General features: G+C 42.0%; 1 protein-coding gene across 2 annotated transcripts; it reads right to left on the bottom strand.

Moving 5' to 3' along the window:
• Window positions 1–263: 263 nt before the first annotated feature.
• LOC311045889 (N-lysine methyltransferase SMYD2-A-like) lies at window positions 264–27,057 on the bottom strand. 2 transcript variants are annotated; one of them, XR_014600823.1, is made up of 13 exons: window positions 26,673–27,057; window positions 21,994–22,057; window positions 21,327–21,437; window positions 18,211–18,271; window positions 17,048–17,175; window positions 12,135–12,202; window positions 11,387–11,489; window positions 9,770–9,880; window positions 7,735–7,858; window positions 6,470–6,644; window positions 5,970–6,078; window positions 4,755–5,107; window positions 264–4,332 (listed from the first exon to the last, which is right to left on the bottom strand). XR_014600823.1 is itself a non-coding variant. In XM_084057957.1 (12 exons), exons 1-12 carry the CDS (start codon window positions 26,843–26,845, stop codon window positions 5,024–5,026), a joined length of 1,311 nt encoding a protein of 436 aa, XP_083914083.1. In that variant the 5' UTR covers window positions 26,846–27,057; the 3' UTR covers window positions 4,521–5,023. The 2 variants fall into 2 exon arrangements, 1 of the variants encoding a protein (XP_083914083.1); XM_084057957.1 differs by lacking the exon at window positions 264–4,332 and having other exon boundaries at window positions 4,521–5,107.

Below are 27,057 nucleotides of genomic sequence, written 5' to 3'. Positions count from 1 at the left end.
GGACCCCCCCTAGAAGCAAAGATTTGAGTTAAAAGTGTATATATATATATATATATATATATATATATATATATATATGTATATTCAGAGATTTGCACACATTTTCACTATTTCTTTCCTCAAAAATAGCAGATCTACAAGCTCGTGCCGCGCCATGAGCTTGTAGATCTGCTATTTTTGAATAGCCAAAAAAGTCTTAAAATGTCACAGTATGTGGTCCCGGATTGAATGGCTTAAAAGAAAAGAAAGAAAACAAAAAAACGTTCATTTTGACATTGTTGTCACAAGAGCAGAAAGCAGAACCTTTATTCAAACAAAACATTCACATTTTCTCACAAATCATGCCGAAAAAAAAACCAAACGAGGCAAAAACTGGAACTGAGATCAGCGCTCATTAGTGAATAAATTAAATACAGCTGGTTCCTAGATAAGATGCTCACTGGTACAGGTCATACTGGGACCAGTACGACCGCATATAGTGGATCATAAAGCCTCGTGTGATGAAACGAAAACCAAAAAAAACAAAACAAGGTTCTGTTAAGACGATCAAAGCAACAATCAAGATTTGTTTTCATCTCTTCATTTTGCTACAGAGTAGCTGATGCAGGGTCACTGATATATGATTCACAGTTTTAAGAGTAAACACAACCAGAGCCTTTTTCCTGTAGACACGTTGGACCAGACTGGACTGTAATATAGCCACCGTGTTTCTGCTTTGAACCACTTAATACCCGGAACGCATCTGTGTCATTTTAGATTTGAGCTGTAATAACCATTATTTTATACTTTGGCTACTTCTTAAAAATCGTGGACATTTGTGCAAATCTTTGAATATCATTTTTTTTAAAGCGAACATTTGTAACTGTCAAATGTCTATTGTTGCCATACATCAGTGGTTCTCAAACATTTTCCATGTCAAGGACCCCCAAAATGATATGTATTTGGCCACGGACCCCCATCTCAAAATATGTTGTTCCAGGGACCCCCCAGAGGCAAAGATTTGAATTAGAAATGTTCGCTTTAAAAGTATATATATATATTAAAAGTTTTCAAGATTTTTCAAAAATAGCAGATCTACAAGCTCACAGCACGGCACTCGGTGACGCGCTGTGAGCTTGTATATCTGCTATTTTGAATAGCTAAAGTATAAAATAATGGTTAAAGTGGTTACACAGATGCGTTCCCGGTTTTAATGGGTTAACCACTTAAGCCCCTATATGCTTAGTTAGCCCGGAGTCCACCAGGGCTCTACACTAGGCCCCCCCCCCTCCGGTTTCCGCTCTGCGGAACATAACTATACTTCTAAGACTTTGCTGCATAACCTTTGTGCTTCTATAAGGTCAAGTGTCAACCGATGCGTCGCATCAACGGAAGTCACATCAAAACAACTCAAAATGTGTCGTGGACGACCCTTTCGCAGACACAGGACAAATGTATCGTCTCAGACGCTTCGTAAAAACCTTAAAGGCCAATTTTTCTGCTTTAAGCAACAAGTGTTGAACGTCACGTTTCACGACGTTGCGAGTTTGAGGCGTTCATACCGTCTCCCGACTCACGCGTGATAGTGAAATACAAGACCGGGAACGCATCAGTGTCATTTTTTGATTTCTTTGGCAATTAAAAAATAGTAGATCTACAACTCATGTATGAGCTTGTAGATCCGCTATTTTTGAAAAATCGTTTAAATGTTTGCAAAATCTTTGAAAAAAAAAAAATATATATATTTTTTTTAAAGCAAACATATTTAACTCAAATCTTTGCTTCTTTTATATTTTATTCCAGGGACCCCCCAGAAGCAAAGATTTGAGTTAAAAATGTATAATACAGTATATAATCAAGGATTTACACACATTTTTACAACATTTTTTTTTCAAAAATAGCAGATCTACAAGCTCATAGCATGTGAGCGGCTATAGGGGCGGCCATAGCTGAATGGTTAGTGAGCCTGCCTAGGGAGCCAGAGGCCCTGGTTGCCCCAGGTTCGATTCCAGGCCAGGTCAGCATATGTGTCGATGAAATGAAATTTGTCCCTGAGCAAGACTCTTAACCCCTAATTGCTCACAGGTTCTCATTGGAAACAAGACCGCAAGGACTTTCATGAACGACCTGTTAAAAGGAATTATCCTTATCCTTTATGAGCTCATGAGCTTGTAGATCTGCTATTTTTGAAAAAAAAACGTTGTAAAAAAATGACAAACATGACACGTTTGCTACGAATACATATTAATGCCGTCCAGAACATCGCTTTCAAAAAAACATCAGCTGTGGCTCAGAACACAAACCTACTGTGGCAACAACAGCACCGGGTTCTAACATGACCCGGGTCAGCTCTGGGTTCTAACATGACCCGGGTCAGCTCTGGGCCAGAACCACAGGAAAAACCCCAACTGGACAAAAGAAAAAAGAACTATAACGGTAGAAAACACTGTCACTAATCATCACAGTCAAGATGAAAGTTTCATTGCCCTGAAACATTTTCACTTCTTCACTGATATTCATGCATTTTAAATCTATTGGATTTAAGGATGTGTTTCAATATTTCAAGTCATTTGAACAATTAAAGAGTACAAAAACGCCATAATGGAGTTGCGGGAACTTCTTCACGTCACAGGCCTTGATGTACAGTATTTGCTCAGAGAGAACGTTGCATATTCCAATGTTTGACCTAATTTGCGTGTGACTGACAGAAATACACACAGCTTGAGCTGCCTAAGCGCTTTTCTGCAATGCAACTATGTTGACCCATTTAGACCGGGAAAGAATTTTTAGATTTCTTTGGCAATTCAAAAATAGCAGATCTGCAAGCTTCAGTGCCACGCTACAATCTTGTAGATCTGCTATTTTTGAAAAATCGTGAAAATGTGTGCAAATCTTTGAATATATGTTTTTAAAGCGAACATTTGTAACTCAAATCTTTGCTTCTGGGGGGTTCTACAAATGTCTTCTAAATCCTTACAGTTTTTTGAAAAAAACGTATGTTTCTATATCAGTGGTTTTCAAACTTTTTCATGTCAAGGACCCCCAAAATGATATGCATTTGGCCACCGACCCCCATCTCAAAATATTTAGTTCCAGGGACCCCCATGAAGCAAAGATTTGAGTTAAAAATGTTCGCTTAAAAAAAATATATATATATAATCAAAGATTTGCACACATTTTCACGATAAAAAAAAAATCTGCAAGCTCATACTGTAGCTTGTAGATGGGACGGAGCACCCTGGGTCCGGACGGAGCACCCTGGGCCCTGACGGAGCACCCTGGGTCCTGACGGAGCACCCTGGGCCCTGACGGAGCACCCTGACGGAGCACCCTGGGTCCTGACGGAGCACCCTGGGCCCTGACGGAGCACCCTGGGCCCTGACGGAGCACCCTGGGTCCTGACGGAGCACCCTGGGTGCCTCAAGTAGACACTAGCCCCAACCTTTGGAGAGTGAGCGCTGCTCGTACTCAGGTTCCTATGCAGAGGGCCACAATCGCTGCTCGTACTCAGGTTCCTATGCAGAGGGCCATAATCGTCTCGTTCAGTGCATGTGTATTTCTCTGGACGTGATGTCCAAAGCGCTCTGTCATTCAAAAAAACACTTTCAGTGGACACAGCCCCCTATTTTATTTGTTACAATAAGTGTTAAATTGCTGTATATTCTGATGGTACTCACTGCTATAGTGTGTTTGTGCAGTAACAGGAGTCTCTGTGTCTCTCCGGCTTTTTTGTTGAGACAGAAAATGCATTTTCAGGTCGGGATATCAATTTTATCCAATCAGGATAGAGAACCCAGTCAGGATACAGATTAAACAAGTGGAATTGGAAGTCATGACACAAAGAAATGAGCAGACACAACATTAGAACTGGAACACTGTAAACAAAAAAACAAAAAAAAGCTGATAAATGGGTACTCTCTCCTGATTGGCTGAAATGTTGTCACCTACCTGAAAATGAATTTAATTGTTAATCAAAGAGCTGGAGAGACATGGAGACTCCTGTTACTGAACAAATACTCTATAGCAGGGCTCTTCAACGTTTTCAGGCCAAGGACCCCCTAGCTGAGAGGGAGATGAAGCAGGGACCCCCTCTATAGTATAAAATTGTGTTTCAGATTAAACTTTTTTTGTTTACTTGGTCTGCTCTTTTTTCCCTCTATCACACAAAGATTTGGTGGACCCCCTGTAGTAACTCTGAGGACCCCCTAGGGGTCCCGGACCCCTTGTTGAAGACCCCCTGCCTCTATAGCAATGATTACTATCAGAATATAGAGCTTTAACCTTTTAACAAAAAAAAACTTTTTGTTTCAACCAAAACATAATATCACTTAATCTACCTTTAAACCATTGGTTCTCAAAGTGGGGTCCGAGGACCCCCAGGGGGTCCCCAGCTAAACGATGGACAGGGACCAAATGGACCCTTATGGGTCTGTAACTCTGAGTGTACAAATGGAACCAAATGGACGCTAACGGGTCCATTTGGTTCCATTTGTACACTCTCAGAGTTAAATTAACATTTTTACAATATGAATTGGGGTCCCAGAGACATACATGCCATTAAATGGGGGTCCGTAGCCAAATGCATGTCAAACTGGGAGTCCTTGAAATTAAAATGGTTGAAAATCACTGCTAGAGAGCCGTAAAAATCTTCTCTTATGGGGGTCTGTGGCAGTTCACTGGCTTATCTTCTCAAATGGGGGTCCGCGGGCTAATAAGTGTCTATTTGGGGGTCCTTGGCACGAAAAAGTTTGAGAACCACTGCTTTAAACAGTAACAAAAAAAGAGAAAAAAGAGCAAGGTAAACGATGCATGCCGTGCAGATGCAACTTGTTTTCTTTTGTTGCTTGAAGAGAAGGTGTTCCCTCCTTCTTCTTCTTCTTTAGTCAGATTTATTACTAAGTTGGTGTGCCAGGTGTCAGGCACCGAAAAGAGACCATTTACACAAAGCTCCCAACGCGCCGCAGGCAGCGTGGCGCGCTGTTCGAGCGTGTGGATCTAGCGCTCTCTCTTTCTTCTCCCTCCTCCTCCTCCTCTTCCTCTCTCTCTACTTCTGCTCCTCGATCTCTCGCTTGACCTCGGCGACGTAGTGGTGATCCTTCCCGTGGGCCACCTCCATGATGGCCGCCGCCTGGACAGAAGAAGAAAATACATTCACACCATCGTTAAAAGAATTTTATAATGGATTTGATCCGTTTAAACAGCCAGTTGTGTAAAGTAACTAGGTACATTTACTCAAGTACTGTACTTAACACATCGGGTGCCGATCACGGTCTGAACCGTGGGTTTACATAGTGGCGCTCTGGTGCCGTTCACGGTCTGAACCGTGATTTCAGTCTTTTTGTTTTTTTCGTTTTTCTCCGCACGGTGGGGGCTAGAGCAGCCCTGGTAGTACCCATTGTGATCTTGAGAAGGAAGGGCCAGATAGATCACCGGAAACAAAAACATGGCTTCCATCCGCTTCCTGTCTATTTCCTTCTTTAAAACGCCTACATCTCCGAATCCGTTTCCGGTGGTGAAAACCCCCCCCGACTGAAATGTTATGGTTCCAGGCTGTAGCCAGGGTCATCACTCAACATGAATGGATGCTTTTTTTTTACGTGGATTCACTGGTCGTGGAGTCTCGAGCTTTAAACAGCAAAGCGCAGTCAATGGGGAGAATGCTGGCACCCAACGTAAGTTGTTATGAAAAAATGCTGGCACCCGATGTGTTAAGTAAAACTTTTAGGTGTTTTTTTTTTACTTTACTGGAGTATTTCCAAGTTTTCAGTACTTGTACTTCTACTCCACTACATCTCAGAGGCAAATGTTATACTTTTACTCCACAGTAATTATTTGAAAACTACTAGTTATTTTGTAGATTTGTATAATTATTACAAAACAAACATACATTAACCACTTCAGCCCCATCTACATTTCGGCCATTTGAAAAAACCGAGACAGACAGAAAAAGAAGAACATGTCTATATATATATATATATATTGTGTTTTACCTTCTTCAGAGCCTTGACTCCCTGACTCTTCCTCTCCAGACCCAAGTAGAGACGCCCCAGCTTCAGATACATGGAGGCTACGTTCAGAGAGAACGGCGGATAGTGCACACTGCAAACCAGAGACAACGTCATTAGAAGCATTTAACCTTTTAACTTTCTAGGATTTATTATTTGTTTTACCCATGTAGCACTCTGAGATTCCCTGTGAATGAAAAGAGTGCAATACAAATAAAATGTATTATTAGGCTATTATTATTCATTTACAGGACTAGCAGATCTACAAGCTCACAACATGTCGCAATGTAACTACTTTTGTCTGACACTGTGGTATGACAAAGTAGCGGCATTCATTTACCTAAACACAAATAAAACATGAAAAAAATTAAATATGCAGAGTTTCTGCCGGACAGCAACGACATTAATGGACTAACAAACGTTCTCTTCTAAAGACACAGACACAGAACAGGGGACCTTCAGCTTTCAAAAGGGATTCTCCTGACCTGTAGGGCCCTACGATCTTCTCCCCGTAGCTCATGGCCTGGTCCCAGTCCTGCATGTACAGACACACGCCCATGGCCTGGTACATCATGTGCAGCATGTACACGTTGGTGTCCCCGAAGATGGAGGCCATCTTCTCCTGACTCAGCTCACACATCTCCAACAGCTCGCTGGGAGGTGCAGGGGGCCAAAGGTCAAGGAGGAGGAACCACCACCAGGGTTTTTACACTTCATTAAAAACCAAGACTAAACACTAAAAACAATCATTTTAGTTTATTGGTGCTCAAAGTGGGGTCCGGGGAAAACCAGGGGTCCTTGGGGGGGGGGAGGGGAGATATGATGGTGGGAAAACGGAAACAAAGATGATGTTTTTCAGTTAACTATATCACTGGTTCTCAAACTTTTCCATGTCAAGGACCCCCAAAATGACATGTATTTCGCCGTGGAGCCCCACCTAAAATATTTAGATGGGCTAAAATATTTTAGATGAGCTTGTAGATCTGCTACTTTTGCCGTTTTTGGATTTGAATCCTGAAAAGTAACAGCTTTGGACGGTTTCCACCCGACAGAAACGAAATACAGTATTTGATATTAATATATTTGATATCCCCAGCGAAATGTGTTAATATAGCAGCATCACAATAATGTTTACTTTTTATACTTTGGCTATTCAAAAAATAGCAGATCTACAAGCTCATAGCGCGGCACCGAGTGCCGCGCTATGAGCTTGTAGATCTGCTGCTTTTGAAAAATCGTGAAAATGTGTGCAAATCTTTGAAAATATATATTTTTAAAGCGAACATTTTTAACTCAAATCTTTGCTTTTGGGACCCCCTGGAACTCAATATTTTGAGATGGGGGTCCGCGGCCAAATACATATAGTTTTGGGGGTCTTTGACATGAAAAAGATTGAGAACCACTGATATATAGAAACAAATGTTTTTCATGTTTTTCACTGTTGGGATTTAGGAGACATGTAGAATCGGCTTCAGGTCTTAATGGGTTAAGACGAACTAAAACAAGTAAATAGTCTTTGTTTTAGTTTTCCCACCATCATATCTTCTTCACCTTCTATAAATCTTTGTTTTTTATTGTTCAAAGATGAACTAGCATCTTTGAACACAAAGATGTGCCTTGTTTTTTTTACAACTTATTTAGACTTTCGTCATAATATCTGAATAACTAAAACTAAGGCTGAAAACGAAATAAAAACTAAAACCCAGTCAATTCCTAAAACTAAAAACGACTCATGTGGATGAAAGGATATTCTTGTAGTGCTTGGCCCTCCTGAACTCCTCGATGACGTTCTTGGCGTAGTGGACCATGGTTTTGATGTCCTCTGGGTCAGGAGGAGGGTCCAACTTCTTCCTGATCTCCATCTTAGCTTTGTCCTGGAGAGAGAGGAGAGAGACAGGCAGACAGACAGACAGACAGACAGACAGAGGGGGTTATTATTAACCCACAATGTATATCGTTGCTGTCGGGCAGTAACGTCTTATCTCCATATTCTAACTTTAAGTTTTTCCGTAAATGAACGGCCTATACTTGATCATACTACATCGTCACACAAAAACGGCAAAAGTAGCAGATCTACCGCGTTTCGAGCTTGTAGATCTGCTATTTTTGCCGTTTTTTGATTTGAATCCTGAAAAGTAACAGTTTTGTACATGTGAGGTTTCCACCCGACAGAGACGAAATACAGTATTTGATGTCAAATGTAAAACTTCTTAATGTAGAAGAGAGGCTGCTCCAGCCAGCTCTACACACATCCTGCCAACAGCATCCCCGCCCGTTCTTCTAGACAACGCTGTCCCCAGTCGAGCCGTGGGTTGTTGTGTGTGTTGACAAACATCCACATGGAAACCATGGTTATTACTGCTAATCACAAACATGGACTACTAATGGGCAGGGTCTCATAAAACGTTAAACACTGGAGATGAATCAACTCTCCTCCACATAAGCATGGAGTACTCACCACTAAAACTCGTGTTGTAAGTGTTAACATTTACCACCCCTGGTTCCTAGTATCAATCACTTAGCTGGGGATACACTCAGGAACCCCCCTCAAGGTTCAGCTGGGGGTCCCCGAAGCCCACAGTGAAAACCAGTGGTCTAGAGGAGTAATGATGAGTTCTTAAGACGAGTGAAAAACAGAAAGCACCAAAATGGTGGCACCGCGCGTCTTGAAGGAGTAGCTCTGAGAGGATAGAACGGGGACATGAACACTGACCCGGATGACACAATGAGGTCACAACATGAGTTCTGCAGCCTCGCCGCACAGTCTGGGCTGATAGAATAACTCAGTATTATATCACTGCAGTGATATGTGTGGATATTTATGAATCTATATAGTCAGTTTCAGACATGCACTGTATTATGGAACTTTTCCAGACTTTAAACAGAGTATGAATGTATGAACGCAACATTCCGGCTCAGTAGGATCGGACATGCAAAGGACTTTTTTTTTTGCTGGCTGGACCCTTGACTTAACTCATTGAGTGCCATTAACGTGTTTCACGTGTTTTCAAAAACTTTTTGAAAAAAAAACAAAACAAAAAAAACAAGATATCGTCATCTGAAGATTTGCAGCTCCATCCACTCCTTGTTTAACTTATAACTTAAAAAGGCTGTATCTCGCTTCCTAAGCACTTTTTTTTACTTTGAAAAAATAAAAAAATAAAAATTGTAATGGCCAGAAATAGATAATAATAATTTGGGCACTCAATGAGTTAAGTCTGGGTAATGTCCGATTGAGCCCAAAACGGCTCAATGCGTGAATGGACGCGGTGATTGTTCGGTGAATTTACATTCAGCGAGTGGACGTGTTGATGACGCTTCTATTGTGGTGTTTGGGTTGATAGATACAGTAGAACCAGTTTCATTCTGCTTTTTACTAGCGTTTGAGTTGGAAACATTCACCGGTCAAACTTCCATGAAATGGCTCATAAGCAGTGGTGGAAAAAGTAATCAAATGTTTTACTTAAGTAAAAGTATCACTACTGCAACGTAGGTACCAACAGTAAAAGTACAATTTCTTTTGAAAATAGCAGATCCACAAGTTCGTGTAGCTGCTATTTTTGAATAGCCAAAGAAATCAAAAAATGACAAGAGATGCGTTCCCAGTCTTACAGGGTTAAGTGGGAGTAGCTAAAGTGTGAGTCCACTACCCAGACTGCCCTAACCTTATCAAACGGGTTACATTTACCTTCATGTGTGAACGCATCTGAAACGGACATTCTCCTTTTGCATGCAACATGTGTGAAAGGACCAATGAGAAAGCAGCTTATGTTAGTGTTGGGTACCTTGGACCTGGTGCTGCATTCCATACAGTCACAGGTGAAGAAGTAGGAATCTATGAGCCTCTCGTTCCTGTCCTCTGTCGGATACAGCAGATCTATGTAGCTGTTGAACATCTGGAGAGAGAGAGAGAGAGAGAGAGAGAGAGAGAGAGAGAGAGAGATTAACGTCTTAAATAAATGAAATGAAAACTAAATAAACTAAAATGTTAGTGAGGGACTAGTGGAGAAGAGATCCAGTAGAACTAAAAGACAAGTCATTTCATGTTTGGTTGTGCTAGGGTGTTGCATGCTGAAAATAGCAGATCTACAAGCTCACAACGCGTCGCCCTGCGATGCGTTGTGAGCTTGTAGATCGGCTATTTTCAGCAATCAACCAAGTGTAAAATCAGCCATTACGACGCCATCAAGGCACCGCCAACATACAATTTAGTCGACTAAATCAACTGTAGGTTTAGTCGACTATAATCTTATGATATTTAGTCGACTAAAACTAGACTAACAGTAAAACATTTCAGATGACTAAAATATGACTAAAACTAAATGGAATTTTATTCAATAGACTATGACTGAAACTGAATCAAAATTTGCTGTCAAAATCAACACTGGAACCACTTTTAATCAGGGGTCTCACCTCGTCCCCAGGGTTCTATCAGGGGTCTCACCTCGTCCCCAGGGTTATATATCAGGGGTCTTACCTCGTCCCCAGGGTTCTATCAGGGGTCTTACCTCGTCCCCAGGGTTCTATCAGGGGTCTCACCTCGTCCCCAGGGTTCTATCAGGGGTCTTACCCCGTCCCCAGGGTTTTATATCAGGGGTCTCACCTCGTCCCCAGGGTTCTATCAGGGGTCTTACCCCGTCCCCAGGGTTTTATATCAGGGGTCTCACCTCGTCCCCAGGGTTCTATCAGGGGTCTCACCTCGTCCCCAGGGTTCTATCAGGGGTCTTACCCCGTCCCCAGGGTTATATATCAGGGGTCTCACCTCGTCCCCAGGGTTCTATCAGGGGTCTCACCTCGTCCCCAGGGTTATATATCAGGGGTCTTACCTCGTCCCCAGGGTTCTATCAGGGGTCTTACCTCGTCCCCAGGGTTATATATCAGGGGTCTTACCTCGTCCCCAGGGTTTTATATCAGGGGCCTTACCTCGTCCCCAGGGTTCTATCAGGGGTCTTACCTCGTCCCCAGGGTTCTATCAGGGGTCTTACCTCGTCCCCAGGGTTCTATCAGGGGTCTTACCTCGTCCCCAGGGTTCTATCAGGGGTCTTACCTCGTCCCCAGGGTTTTATATCAGGGGTCTTACCTCGTCCCCAGGGTTTTATATCAGGGGTCTTACCTCGTCCCCAGGGTTTTATATCAGGGGTCTTACCTCGTCCCCAGGGTTTTATATCAGGGGTCTCACCTCGTCCCCAGGGTTCTATCAGGGGTCTTACCTCGTCCCCAGGGTTATATATCAGGGGTCTTACCTCGTCCCCAGGGTTCTATCAGGGGTCTTACCTCGTCCCCAGGGTTATATATCAGGGGTCTTACCTCGTCCCAGGGTTTTATCAGGGGTCTTACCTCGTCCCAGGGTTATATATCAGGGGTCTTACCTCGTCCCCAGGGTTATATATCAGGGGTCTTACCTCGTCCCCAGGGTGGATGTCCCTCACAGCTCTGACGTCGGCCACCGTGCCTTTATACGTCACTATGACGTTAGGCTGACAGCTGTGGTTCATCAACGCTACGCTGAACACAGGGGACAGAGAGAGAGCAGGACATTCAAATGACAAGTAATACAAGTTTTAGAATATCGTTGTTGTCGGGCAGAAAGTCATCTCATCTCTGTATCATTTTTGGGGCGGTGTAACCGCCCCCTATAAGTGAGGTTTGGACACTGACCAATCCTGCACCGTGATTGGCCAATAGTCTACAACGCAGTCTACAAAGTGACGTTTTTTGGAATGATGTCACATCCACGTACTTCTTCTCTCATTGACGATGGATCATCCCAAAGCTGTGTTACGGTGCCTAAAACAGCGGGCCTATTTTTTTTAATAGAACGACTTTATGCGATTTGGCGGACAAGTGCGCTATTTAATAGAACAACTTTATGCGCGATTGGCAGGAAATTAGTTAACATGAATCCAACACTGGTGATAGCGCTGTCAAACATTTCTATGAAGCTTTCTATGAAATCTATGAAAGGGTTTAATCTGCAACACAATTTATTGTGTTGCTTCATCTCTCAGCTAAGGGGTCCTTGGCCTGAAAAACTTTGAAGACCCGAGATCAAACAGTGCCGTAACTCTCAACAGGTCTGGTTCATACCAATCCCTGATGATGATAAGTGTGTTTTTAAATTAATACAAATGTTTAATCACACCATCTTACTCAGGAAAAACAGCCGATCCTAGATGGGAAAGCTCCTCATCCTCAATGGTGAAACCATTGCAGTTCACCTGGAGAGAGACAGACAGACAGACAGACAGACAGACAGACAGACAGACAGACAGACAGACAGACAGACAGACAGATAGACAGAGGGAGAGAGAGATAGCGTGTCAGTAATGTAATATCAGAGTAGGATCAGTACTTCTCTAAAAATACATGTTATATACACAAGCTATACTGTTCCTCCATTTTGCTAGAAACCCCCCCTGGAACCTACCCTCAAGGACCTTAGCAGGACCTTATAGGATCTTATAGCACCGGTGCTATAAGCTATAATTCCCATTCCGTATACACAGAATCACAGTGTGTGTGTGTGTGTGTGTGTGTGTGTGTGTGTGTGTGTGTGTGTGTGTGTGTGTGTGTGTGTGTGTGTGTGTACTGTTCCATAACTGAGCGCCCCTGAACTTGATAGAAAATTGATACAGACCAGTACAGAACGTTGGTGAACATTGAGAGATAATGTGTAAAAAAAAGAAAAAAGTGGCAGGCCGTCCAGTGCGGCCTGAGGTAAGAAAAGTGCCGTTTTCAGACAATACTGGACACTGGAAAGGAGACGGCTCTTTGTCGTGGCACTTGTGAGATACGCACGCGTTCAGGGAGACCCCCTCTACCACCCCACACTCTCCGCTAAGCGGGTGAGGTGTAATTTGAAAAGTGTGTTTAGACAGCATTGGTTCTCAAAGTCTACAGCTGATGGTCAACAGATGGCGCTGGTGGGACGTCCAAAGAACAGATGGGAAAACTTTGTTTAAGTTAACTTTGGGGAGGAGACCTGTCACAACTATTGTTAATATTATGATGAAGTTATATTAACACATACTGCTACTTTTGCTACTTTTGAATTAGAATCCTGAAAAGTAACAGTTTTGTACAAAATGAGGTTTCCACCTGACATAGTCGATATGAAACAGCCTTTCTCAGAGCTGTGGCAAAGAATAAATCAAAGGTCGGCAAGTAAGTTTAGCCTCATGGGCCAATGTTTTTGTCAGCCATTAGAAGGCAGGCCAGAACATAAATCAACGGCTAATTTAAGAACTGGAGCATGTGTGTGTGTGTGTGTGTGTGTGTGTGTGGTATAATTGACCCGTGTGTATAATCAACATATAGATAGAAATGTTTGAGTAATGTCGAGCGTCTACACCAGGGGTGGGCAGCTTTGATGATGGAGAGGGCCACTATATTTCCACACTCACTCCAGAGGGCCACATTGCATATACTGTACTGTCGGGCCATTCTATGTCACACGAAAGTTTTTGCCGTAGGCCGGGGCCCCGTCCTAACTACTTCTACAGTGAGAGACCACAGTGCAGCTCCCAGGGACCAACTCCACTTTTTTAACATAATGCCAGTACCTTGGTCAAGGGCAATGGCAGGAGTGTGTACTCGTCTTCTAATGAAGACCGGAGGACACCCACGCTAAAGAAAAAGAGAGAGGCCGCACACTGTCTTAACTCATTCAGTGCCAGACTTAATTCTGGCTGTGTGGTCCTAGTGCCAGGATTTTGCGATTCTCTTTTTTCAAGTAGTCACAGAATATTTATCTCCAGTATGATTGATCCCCTGATGGTTGCTAATCACTGAGGGTTTCACTGTGTGGTTTCACGAATGTCAACGAGGTCATCGCGACCTCGTTGACATTTGTTGTCCACCTTTGAAAATAGCATGTCTGGGCCAAAAATACATAGTAAAACACAGGAAAAAAGGTATTTTTTGAAATTATTTTAACAGGGAAGTGAATGGAGCAGTAAATCTTTGGATCGCGTTATCTCCTGGTTCTTTGTGAAAAACGAGAATCCGGCACCCGTCAAAATGTTTGGATGTGCGTGCACCTCATGACCGCTATAGAAACCCACGCAGCACGCAGTCCTTCTTATCCTACAGAGCCCAACAAGACCTCTCTCCTAGTTCGTGGTCTCGAGAAACAGTATAATGTTTAAGGTATGTAGAACGTTTAGCACGTTGGTTCTCAAAGTGGGGTCCGGGTACCCCCAGGGGTACTTGAGGGGGTTCCAGGGGGTCCCCAGCTACATGATGGACAGGGACCAAATGGACCCTTATGGGTCTGTAACTTTGAGAGTGTACAAATGGAACCATTTGGTTGACATGTGGCACAAATGTGTGCCTAAACTAGCTATAATAGTAGTATATAGCAGGGGTCTTCAACGTTTTCAGGCCAAGGACCCCCTAGCTGAGAGAGAGATGAAGGAGGGACCCCCCTCTATAGTATAACATTGGGTTTCAGATTAAACTTTTTTTGTTTACTTGGTCTGCTCTTTTTTTCCCCTCTACACCTAGACCTCTTTGCCGAAAATAGCCGATCTACAAGCTCACAACGCCTCGCAGCGCGAGGCGTTGTGAGCTTGTAGATCTGCTATTTTTGGCTAAAGTTCTCCTCAGAAAAGAGATGCTAGGGTTCAGGGGTAGAGTGCTAGGGTTCAGGGGTAGAATGGCCGGGTAGAGTGAACTGGAAAACCGCAAGGTTCCCAGTTCGATCCCGGGCTGGGGCGCTCCCCTAGAGTTAGTGTCGAAGTGTCCTTGAGCAAGACACTGAACCCCTAATTGCTCCCGATGAGCAGGTTGGTGCCTTGCATGGTTTCCTCCGCCATCGGTGTATGAATATGTGTGTGAATGGGTTAATGGCACAATCAATGTAAAGCGCTTTGGATAGAAGCGCTATATAAATGCACCATTTAGGGTTCAAGTGGTTAAGGTAAAACAAAAAATCATATCACACAAAGATTTGGCGGACCCCCTGTAGTAACTCTGAGGACCCCCTAGGGGTCCCGGACCCCCTGTTGAAGACCCCTGGTATATAGAAATATAATGTGACGAGACAATATATCGTCTCGTCACATGATCAAACTTGTCATGACGTCGGACAATAACATACATATGACGCAGCAATCATCATATTACCGTAGTGGCAGATGGGTGAACAGCCACAGCTAATGTCTGACTACTGCCATAAGTGCTAGTAGGACACGGCCCAAAAAACACACCTGATTGTCAGCCACACATGCTGGACGACAGTGTGACAGGGGCCTTAACGAGTTCAGGACAGCTGTACACACACACAGAGAGAGAGAGAGCAACGCACACACACGCGCACACACGCACACGCACACACACACACACACACACACACACACACACACACACACACACACACACACGGTGTATGGCATAGAGGAGTGTGTGTGTGTGTGTGTGTGTGTGTGTGTGTGTGTGTGTGTGTGTGTGTGTGTGTGTGTGTGTGTGTGTGTGTGTCAGTGGTGGAAAAAGTACACACATTTTGAAAAGTATCAATACTGCAATGTAGTAAAAGTACAACATTATTTTTACTTAAAGTACTAAAAGTAGACAGTACTCATGCAGAATGTTCTGTTTCACAAGTTATCATATGTCTAAAATGTATAGAAATCTTTTGCAAGTAGCTGATCTACAAGCTTGCGACGCATTGTGAGCTTGTAGATCAGCTATTTTCGAAAGGCCAGAATGTATATAGGGCTGAAGTGGTTAATGTATGTTTTGTAATAATAATCCAAATCTACAAAGTAACTAGTAACAAAAGTAGCTAAAGTAAAAGTACAATAATCTGCCTCTGAGATGTAGTGGAGTAGAAGTAAAAGTATAGAAAATTGGAAATACTCCAGTAAAGTCAAAGTGTGTGTGTGTGTGTGTGCGTCTGTGTCTGTGTGTGTGTGTGTATGTGTGTGTGTGTGTGTGTGTGTGTGCGTCTGTGTCTGTGTGTGTGTGTGTGTGTGTATGCTGACACAGAACCCATGCAGACCAGTAAAGATCACACAGCTGTCACACAGACCACACCCCTCACAGACCACACCCCTCACAGAGGTTCTTCTCGGTCCCTGGTTCCCAAACTGGGGGCCGGGACACCCAGGGGGGGGGGGTCCCCGAATGATGAACCTAACCTAACCTAACTAAATGTAATGCCTCAACTCCTACAATTCCAAGTGCTTGTCAGTGTGTGTGTGTGTGTGTGTGGGGGGGGGGGGTCCCAGTGTTGATTTTGTCGACTAAAACTACGACGTAAATGTTCGTGAACTACCTTTTTTCACTGACGAAAAACTAAATAAAAACTAAACTAGAAAATGTGCTCCTCGGAGCACAGGTCTCCGCCAGTTTATAAAGAAATCTTGGCTTAATCCTGTCTTACCTCACTTCAAAAGATATAAATGATCTTTTGAAGTGACACACCTATTTATAGGTCTCTATTTCATCATGCGTCTCGCTAGCCAATCAAAGCACACCCTTTCAACATATTGTCACGTGTCACGTGAAGCTTGGTGTCAATGTTAGCTTGGTGGACACACGGAAGGACGAGAACAAAAACATAGTCTCCTGGCGGAGACAATAAAAACTATTGACTAAAGCTATGACTAAATATATTGACAACTTCATCAACAAATAAAAACTAGACTAAAATGTTAGTGAGGGACTAGTGGAGAAGAGATCCAGTAGAACTAAAAGACAAGTCATTTCATGTTACGCTCGGGTGTTACGCTCTGAAAATAACAGATCTACAAGCTCGCAGCGCGACGCGTTGTGAGCTTGTAGATCTGTTACTTTCAGCATGCAACCAAGTGTAAAATCAGCCATTACGACGCCATCAAGGCACCGTCAAAACACATTTTAGTCGACTAAAACTAGACAAAAACTAAAACATTTCAGATGACTAAAATATGACTAAAATTGGAATTTTATTCAAAAGACTATGACTAAAACTAAATCAAAATGTGCTGTCAAAATCAACACTGGGGGGGGGGGTCCCCAGTTCATCTCAAATAATGTGCGATCGGGAAGGTTATGTAATAATTGTGGCCGTTGGGTCTCACCTGTGCAAACAGCTCCGTCAGAGTCTGGTCGTCGGGGAAGTCGTGGATGTGTGTGGAGTAGAAGTGATGCAGCGCTGCGATGTCCGTCTGGTTCATCTCCTCCTTCTCGCTGTCCAACTTGTCCAGATCTGAAAGACACAGAGATATTACACTTTGCACCTCTTGGTTCTCCAACATCTCAGTGTCACTAAAAAATCACACCCTGTGTGAAGGAAGCGGTGCCTTTGGGGCGGGGCTTAACTCATTTCAGTTCGTCCCTATTGGTGGTCTGAGTCCACTTACCAAATTTGTACTTGGTAGCATGCTGCAAACTGGAATAATGGCTGTTTAAAGCCCAGCCAATGGGCAGACAGAGGGGGCGGGGCTTAAGTAATTACAGTTTGTCCCTATTGGTGGTTTTAGTCCATGTCCAAAATGTGTACTCCGTAGCATGCTGCGAACTTGAGTTATGGCTGTTTAAAGGCCAGCCAATGGGAAGACAGAGGGGGCGGGGCTTGAGCAATTCATGCTCGGCCCGTATTGGTGGTCTAAGTCCACATACCAAATTTGGACTTGGTGGCATGCTGCAAACTGGAGTTATAGCTGTTTAAAATCCCGTGCTCATCCCGTGCTCATACGGGCGGACGTCCCTGGACCCCTCTTTGATAACCGGTGGCACGTGTGGCAAATGAGAGGAGAGATGGCATAGGCAATCTCCAAGTCCGTGTGTGTGTGTGTGCGTGTGTTTGTATGTGTTGCTTCTTTGCCGTGCTCATCCCGGGCTCATACGGACACACAGACGGACACACAGACGGACACACAGACGGACACACAGACACACAGACACCGAGTCAAAGCCACGTACAGAGCGGTTGGCACCGCTAAAAAGTGAGCTTCAGACGTCCTAAAACGAACTGAAACGACTACTTCTCCACAGTGGTGTAATGTAACTAGGTGCATTTACTCAGGTACTGTACTTAAGTACACTTTTGAGGATTTTTTTTACTTTACTGGAGTATTTCCAATTTTCTGTACTTTAATATCAATCTCTACAAGTAACACAGATGGAATTTGACATACATGCACACACGTGCACGCACGCACACACACACCATGTAATTAAGCATACCCACACACATGTAACCAAGAATACGAAACATAATTAAACACACAGGCCTACTTACGAGCCTCAAATTCAGATAGGAGCAGCAGTCTTTCTGAGGGAGTGCGTTCTGTTGTGACTTTCTGGAAACACACACACACACACACACACACACACACACACACACACACACACACACACACACACACACACACACACACACACACACACACACACACACACACACACACACACACACACACACACACACACACACACACACACACACACACACACACAAAATAAAAGGAATGAATTGAATTGTTTTCTCTAGCTGATGGTGACAAAGACCAATGCAGTACAAATGTCTTGTCTTCTTCTGGTCAAAAGTTAACTTGAATAATTCAGTTGTTTGGCTGCTATAAGCCAATAAGTGTTCCCAGTGCTGTGTTCACAATTAGGAGCAGCGACAAAAAAGAACTGTTTACAAGTAATTTTCTCCAATGACGTGATGAAGCACCTATTGATCATACTACACACGACAAAAAAGGACAGGTTACAATTGGTCTATTTGTTTATGGCTCATTGGGGAGAACCCTTCCCTCCTTTTTTCATCATATATTTGAGTATAATTTTCAGGTCCATAATTACCCAACACGTAGCTCAAATAACCTCAGACCCCCAAAGGCCCGTACCTCTCAAAGCCAGTTTAATATAGGCTTCAGAGGGTCAAAAATATGGAATTCTCTGCCATTACATCTATGGAAGCTGTCTTCTCACCAATTTAAGAAGGTTCTAAAATCGCTTCTCTTAACAACCAAATCCTTCCATACGGTCTGCCTAATATAATATAATAACATTTCCCCTTGAGGTTTACGTTTTGGTTCCCCTGACTTTTATTGTTGCAATATGTTTTTGCTGATTCTTTCTTTTTTTGTAACAGTGTCCATATTGGTCTTTTCCGTTTGGTACTTCATCTGTATGACATGTCTATTAATGTTTAAACTGTAATGGATGTGTATATTCCAAATTGATGTTAATTTTATCCTATGAAGGTACAAATTGTCCCGGAAAATGCCACTTCTCAAGCCCCTGGAGGGTTTTTAGGCATTCTCCTTCACATTTTTACCGAATCTTTGTGTATCATTTTTAAATGTTCTTGTAAGTGATAATAAACAACAAACACTCAGTGTTACACAAAAGCATCAAAAGCACTTTTGCTATTTTTGAATTTGAATCCTGAAAAGCAACAGTTTTGGAGGTTTCCACCCGACAGAGAAAACTATTTCTTTGCTGTTAAAGCTGCACTCTGTAACTTTCATGTCCTACTGGTCTGGAGATTCAAACCCAGGTCACACAAAATATTATTTAATTATTTTTAATTAGATTTTTCCCCCCAAAAATTAAAAAAGAGAAAAAGTAATTGAAAAAACACGGCCCCTTCAGTGTTTTCAATGAATCCATCATGGTTAAAATGGAGTTTACTTTGAAGTACATGCTTAGTAATGTATGAATAATGCTATACAAATGATGAATTCATGATGAATTAAGTATTCACTAATGCTGAACTAATGCTAAATAGTGTATAGTTGAAACGTTTCCTCTACCTCCTGAGCCACGTCTAACCCCATTCGGTTAGACGTGGCTCAGGAGTTCTCAAACTTTTCCGTGCCAAGAAGAAGTATAAATGGTTAAAGATCCTGTATTATCCAGACCAGTGCTACTATCCCGGCTATGCTTCTAATCTTGGATCAGATCTGGGGCGGCAGGCAGAGAGGGTCAGGAGGTCGTGCGGCCGTTTGGGAAGTTGCCTGGTCCAGTTAACCACATGAACCCTAGCGTCCCTATTCTGGGCATGACAGAATAGGCCAACATTCACTTAACCCATTAAGACCTGAGGCCATTCTTAAAAATGTTTTCTAAATCCTAACAGTTTTTTGAAAAAAAATCTTTTAAAAAATGTTTCATGATTTTTCATAAATAGCAGATCTACAAGCTCATAGCGCGGCACTCGGTGCCGCGCTATGAGCTTGTAGATCTGCTATTTTTGAATAGCCAAAGACATCTAAAGTGACACAGATGCGTTCCAGGGACGCATCTCTGTCATTTTAAGATTTCTTTGGCTATTCAAAAATAGCAGATATACAAGCTCATTAGCGTGGCTATGAGCTTGTAGATCTGCTATTTTTGCAAATATTTGAATATATATATATTTTTTTAAAGCAAACATTTGTAACTCAAATCTTTGCTTCTGGGGGGTCCCTGGAACATCATATTTTGAGATGGGGGTCCGCAGCCAAATACAATTAATTTTGGGGGGTCCTTGACATGAAAAAGATTGAGCACCACTGATATAGAAACATACGTTCTTCAGAAAACTTTAAATTTAGAAGACATTTTCTAGAATCGGAACCTCAGGCGTTATGATAGGTTAAAATATCAGATCTACAAGCTCAGCAAAGAGATCTTGGGGTAGAGGGGAAAAAAAGGAAGGGGCCAAGGATGGAGCCATGGAGGACCTGAGTAAACAAAGTACATAGGGTTTAAGTGGTTAACCCCTGAACGGCCAGGCCAACAGAGTGGCAATACAATTCTGTTGAATGCTTGTATAGAGTACAGAAGTTCTGACGTCACTCGTTCATCCCCTGGTTCGTAAAGTAATTTCTCTATGGAGAATAACATTGGGTCATCATAGAATCGTCTCATATAAGAATTGTGGCGAAAATGTAACTAATTCGTTGGAAGTAACATTATCGTTTTCTCACCGTCAGTTGATGCTTCATATCCATAAGAGTCAAACCACCAGGGTTTATTTTTGGAACACAGTTCTTATTTGACGCGATATTAAACACATCTATGGACTATGGGAATTCAGAACGGGGGGGGGGGGGGGGGGGGACCGCGACCCAGGTAGGATGTGTAAATTACGTCAGACTTCGGTGCTCTATACAATAACAATAAAAGGGATTCTGATTCCACTTTAAAAAGGGATAGTTCACCCCCAAAATGACTTTTATTCTATCGATTCGTCCCCCCGCGGACACTTGAATTCATGGATTCATAAGACAACAGTCTCCTACCGGAACCGCTGCCCAATTTGGGCATCAAATTATTGGCTTAGGAATGCGACGAAAACTAGAAAATATGTATGAATTCAAGTCTCCATGGGGGGACGAATCTAAATATATATATTCTTACTTGTCTCATGATGATTCTGGCCACCAGGCGGACTGTCTCCGATGGACACCAGTTTTCTCCATAAGCGCACATTGCTGAACACTCCATTTTATGCATGGTCCAGTCACCTTTCTGAAAACACACACACACACACACACACACACACACACACACACACACACACACAGTAAAGGAGAGAGGACAATTATTACTATTGGTCATTGCACAAGTGAGCTTGTGGATCTGCTATTTTTGGCAAATGTTCCCCTCAGAATAGGGATGCTAGGGTTCAAGTGGTTAATAATTCTTTTTTTTTGTTTAAAGATTTGGCGGCCCCCCCTGTAGTAACTCTGAGGGCCCCCTAGGGGTCCCGAACCCCCTGTTGAAGACCCCCGCCGTAGCGAGTATAAAACAGTTTTGTCCTCCAAGAACCTCGCTCGGTTTGGCCAGCCCTGCGCGCAGAGACGTAAAAAGCAATGCGACACGTTGAGCTGGTAGAGACACATGTGAATGTGAAGATGAAATATTTTAGCTTTTTTGCTGTGCCTAAAATGCCAAACAAATTGTGAGGCCAGGTGTAAGACAATGATAGAGGAAACCAAGCTGTCTACACACATGAAATACATGCATAACAAATGTGTGTGTACAGAAACAAGACAGACAGACAGACAGACAGACACACTCTTACCTGACATTCCACATTGCAGTAATAGGCCTGTTTACATTTACCACACTTGGAGAGACCTTCTTTCCTGCAAACACATGAGAAGACACACGTTAGAATAAAAAACTGTAGAATGTTTCACGGAGCTTCCAAACTCTTGACACATAGAAAAATAATCACATGCACGGAATGTATTGACAGAAAGTAACTCATAACCTGTCTACGGTAGATTTTAATGAAACAAAAACTGAGAGGTCGGATAATTCAAGCTTTCCGCTCAGCTGCAATGTTGGTGAGTTACGGTAAACGTTGTTTAATACAATCAGAATAAAGGACTTTTCTGTTTGGATGTACGGACTGTGAAGGGTTGGTATTGCAACTCTAGATGCCAAATAGCATTATAGCATCTACGTCACTTGCGTCTAGGTTTGCTCCGCTATCAGTGTGTGAATGTGTGAATGTAATGCACATTGTACAATGCTTTCGATAAGACGCATTCAGGATTTCAAGGATGGCACATTGGACATCAAGGATTTCCAACGTGCCACCTCATCCCCAAACACATACACACACACACACACACACTATTTCCTAACCACGTGTCAATGAATATTCAACATTGTATTTTTATCATATCATCTCTGTCAGGTGTAACCAGTCCAAAACTGTTACTTTTCAGGATTTAAATAAAAAAATATCAAAACTAGCAGATCCACAAGCTCAAAACAGATCTGCTACTTTTGATGATTTTGTGTGACACTGTCGTATGATCAAGTACGACGTTCATTTACAAAAAGATGGTTCGAATATGGAGATAAGAGGTTTTTGCCCGACAGCAACGATATAGAAAAAGTACACAACGGTGCAATAATTTGGTCTTGGTTGCTCAACATTGTAGCAACGATGACAAAAACAATAACAAGGAGAGTAGAAGAGAGGGGAAAACAATCTATATATGTGACCAAATTTGACTGGGAGACAGTCATCTAGCATTTTTTTTTTCATGGCATATGAAAGCAGGGACTCATAGCAAAATAACGATATATTGGTTAATAAGTAGCTTCTTAAGTAGAGAAAACCACTTGAATTAGAGGTTGCTAGCTCTAACCTCTAACCTTCATATCGTAGCTACATGTTTATGCATTTATTTCATATTTACATGTCGATTTAACCCATTAAGACCTGGAACTGTGTCATTTTTAGATTTGAGCTAGAAAGCATTATTTTACACTTTGGGCTATTCAAAAATAGCAGATATACAAGCTCATAGCGCGGCACCGAGTGCTTGTAGATCTGCTATTTTTGAAAAATCGTGAAAAATGTGTGCAAATCTTTGAATATATATATTTTTAAAGCGGACATTTTTAACTCAAATCTTTGCTTCTGGGGGGTCCCTGGAACAAGATATTTTGATGGGGGTCCGCGGCCAAATACATATAATTTTTGGGGTCCTTGACATGAAAAAGATTGAGCACCACTGATATAGAAACATACGTTTTTCAGAAAACTGTTGAGATTTAGGAGACATGTAGAATCGGCTTCAGGTCTCAATGTGTTCTGACACTTGTCTGACATTTATGTGAAGAGTCTAACTGGGCTATTAACTCATTTTTGAGGAAAAAATAGTTTTTCTGCTTTCCTGAAGAATGGGCACAAGCGAGATGACCGTCTCCCAGACAAAAACAGTCACATATGTGTGTAGTAATCCCAGCACACGCCGATGGAGGTGCTTTTCAAGGTGCAGGGCACACGGGGTCCTACTAGTACTTCTAACGCAGCAGCACCCATGTGTTCCATCTATATATAGCTGGCTAACCTTTCACTGGACCTGGCTGACAGTGTCACCAGTCACCACGCTATGGCTCTAGCTACGGTACAGTACCTACTGTACCTACCGCTATCTAACTCCCTGTGGAATCAACTGATAGAACCAGCATTGGATCTCATAGTAAGCCCTCCCCACAACAACATAGCCTTATCTAAACAGACACTGCAGTGCCTTCCCAACAAAAAAGGGAGAACAGCAAAACATTGCAGATGATGAATTGACAGGTGGGCTACAGCAGCGAGCAAACTGCCTGGAACTTCATCTTAACCACTTCAACCCTCTGTACCACTGTTTCCCAAACACTGGGTCGGGACCCAATTGTGGGTCGCGGACCCATTTTTATGTTTTTTTTTGTTTCCTAAATTTTTTTATTATTTCAAAATATTATCCAAAAAAAAAACGATAAGAAAATGAAAACACAAATGAATTTTCTGTTTTCATTTTTTTTTTCTGTTTTCAAATTAAAACATTGCAGGAGATGAATTGACCGCCATCTTTGCTACACTCTCTGCATAGATAACACATGAATATGAGTGAATAATGCAGTGTCATAACAAGTTACAATAGAGGATATGCGCATGCTTGAAGTGAATGGCACATCGAGTGGCAAATCGAGTGGCAAAGAAACATGCAAAATTAGTTTAACATTGTTTAATGTTGTTTAATGCAATCAGATATGACTTTTCTGTTTGGATGCATGGGCTGTCAAGGCCAGAAAGTATTTTTTTGACACTCAGTAGGCATTCCTGCATAACTTCCGGGTTTGATGATGATGTCACACGCATATCCTCAATTTAGGCATTTAATGCTTACTTAATCCAGACAGAGCGATTTACAGTAAGCAAGGTAAACACATACATCAAATGCATAGAGACAATGTAGTGCCTCAGTAAACTAGTTCTGGTCCATAGCGTTAGGAGTTTCTCCTTAACGCTATATGTTACTTTCCAGCCGTTGCCCGAACACCCTCGGTAGCGCAGCCTCATGTCTTTAGTAAAAAATAAGAAATACACTTCCGCTACCCGCCAAAACAAAGACAGTTTTAAGATGTTGAAAGTCTACTTTCCTTAGTGGGGACACTCTGAGCCCCCCACTTCATGTCTAACATACACGTTTTGGCCAGAAAAGAAAATATTCCACCGGATGGAAAAACATTTAGTTACTCCACTGCGCCCCCTACAGATCAGGTCAATGGAACTTTTCTATTGACAATATCTGTAGGAGGCGCAGTGGAGCAACTAAAACATGTTTTAGAGTCATCAGTAAACTATGATCACAGGTAAACCCAAGAACCTGTCTGTCATCAGTCTAAAACAGTATATTATCAAAAAATAAATAATCTCTACATTGAAATTATACAAACTGCCGCAAAAAAAGTGCCAGGTGTCTACAAATGAAGCTGGCATCTGTCTAAATCAGCTGGTTCTCAAAGTGGGGTCCGGGGACTCCCAGGGGTCCTTGGGGGGGGTTCCAGGGGGTCCCCAGCAAAATGTGTTAATATGGCATCACAATAATGTTAACCTTTGGCTATTAAAAAAGAGCAGATCTACAAGCTCATAGCCGCGCTATGAGCTTGTAGATCAGCATTTTTTTTTGTGTGCAAACCTTTGAATATATATATTTTTTATGAAAACATTTGTAACTCAAATCTTTGCTTCTGGGAGGTCCCAGCTGGCACAACATATTTTCAGATGGGGGTCCGCGGCCGAATACATATCATTTTGGGGGTCCTTGCACGAATTGGCACGAAAAAGTTTGAGATTGAACCACTGATCTAAATGACATGCATGATTATCAAGATATTCATATTCCTATATTGACCTGGTGAAGCAGAGGTCACAGTGAATATTAATAACATTGATAACAGTATTAAAGGGTAAGTGATATATTTTAGTATTTTTTTAAAGGTTAAAGTACTATATTGTGACAGTAATCATTGCTACAGAGCGTTTGCTCGGTCACAGGGGTCTCTCCAGCTCTTTAGTAAACACAATATAATACATTTTCAGGTACTGTAGGTGACACAATTGAAGCACAATTGAATTTTACTGAACAAACACTCTATAGCAATGAGTACTATCACAATATAGACCACAATATAGAGCTATTTAACACTGTTACTGAACACTCTATAGTAATGATTACTATCACATAGAGCTATTTAACACTGTTACTGAACAAACACTCTATAGTAATGATTAGATCTATTTAACACTGTTACTGAACAAACACTCTATAGTAATGATTAGATCTATTTAACACTGTTACTGAACAAACACTCTATAGTAATGATTAGATCTATTTAACACTGTTACTGAACAAACACTTTATAGTAATGATTACTATCACATAGATCTATTTAACACTGCTACTGAACAAACACTCTATAGTAATGATTAGATCTATTTAACACTGTTACTGAACAAACACTCTATAGTAATGATTACTATCACAATATAGAGCTATTTAACACTTATTTTAACCAAAGTAAATCACTTACCCTACCTTTAACCTGGTGAAGCAGTAATATTAATATTCCTATATTAACCTGGTAAAGCAGTAATTACAGTGAGCTGCTCTCTCAGTAACAGTGAGGACATAGCAGTAATATTCATATATAATAACAGTAATAATAACCTGGTAAAGCAGTAATCACAGTGTATATTAATATATATATATATATATATATAATAACCTGGTAAAGCAGTAATAACAGTTTATATTAATATAACATATATATATATAATAACCTGGTAAAGCAGTAATCACAGTGTATATTAATATAACATATATATATATATAATAACCTGGTAAAGCAGTAATCACAGTGTATATTAATATATATATATAATATAATATAATATAATATAATAACCTGGTAAAGCAGTAATCACAGTGAGCTGCTCTCTCAGTAACGGTGAGGACATAGCAGTACGCAGGGCAGCTGAACAGCAGCTCCCCCGGGTCATAGTGCCTGACCGCCCGCAGCCCTCTGTTCTTCCCCGGGCTGAGGAAGCGCTCCGTCCCCTCTATGCCGAGGTTCTTCATCAGGAGGATCACTGAAAACGGCTTTTTAATGGAGATCACTGAGGGTTTGCAGGCTGTGATGCGCTCTGATCCTGTCGCTATGCTGTTGTTGTGTCTCTCGGACGCTGTATGTACATGTTAGGATGTATGTGTGTGTATGTAGGCTGTGATATGTATGTATGTATGGCTGCTGCTGCCCTGCTTCTCAACAAACGGTCTGACAACACGCCATG

Source organism: Gymnoscopelus microlampas (genome assembly GCF_963454915.1).
Source record: "Gymnoscopelus microlampas genome assembly, chromosome: 1".
Taxonomy (NCBI): domain Eukaryota; kingdom Metazoa; phylum Chordata; class Actinopteri; order Myctophiformes; family Myctophidae; genus Gymnoscopelus; species Gymnoscopelus microlampas.
This window is presented reverse-complemented; position numbering and strand designations above follow the sequence as displayed.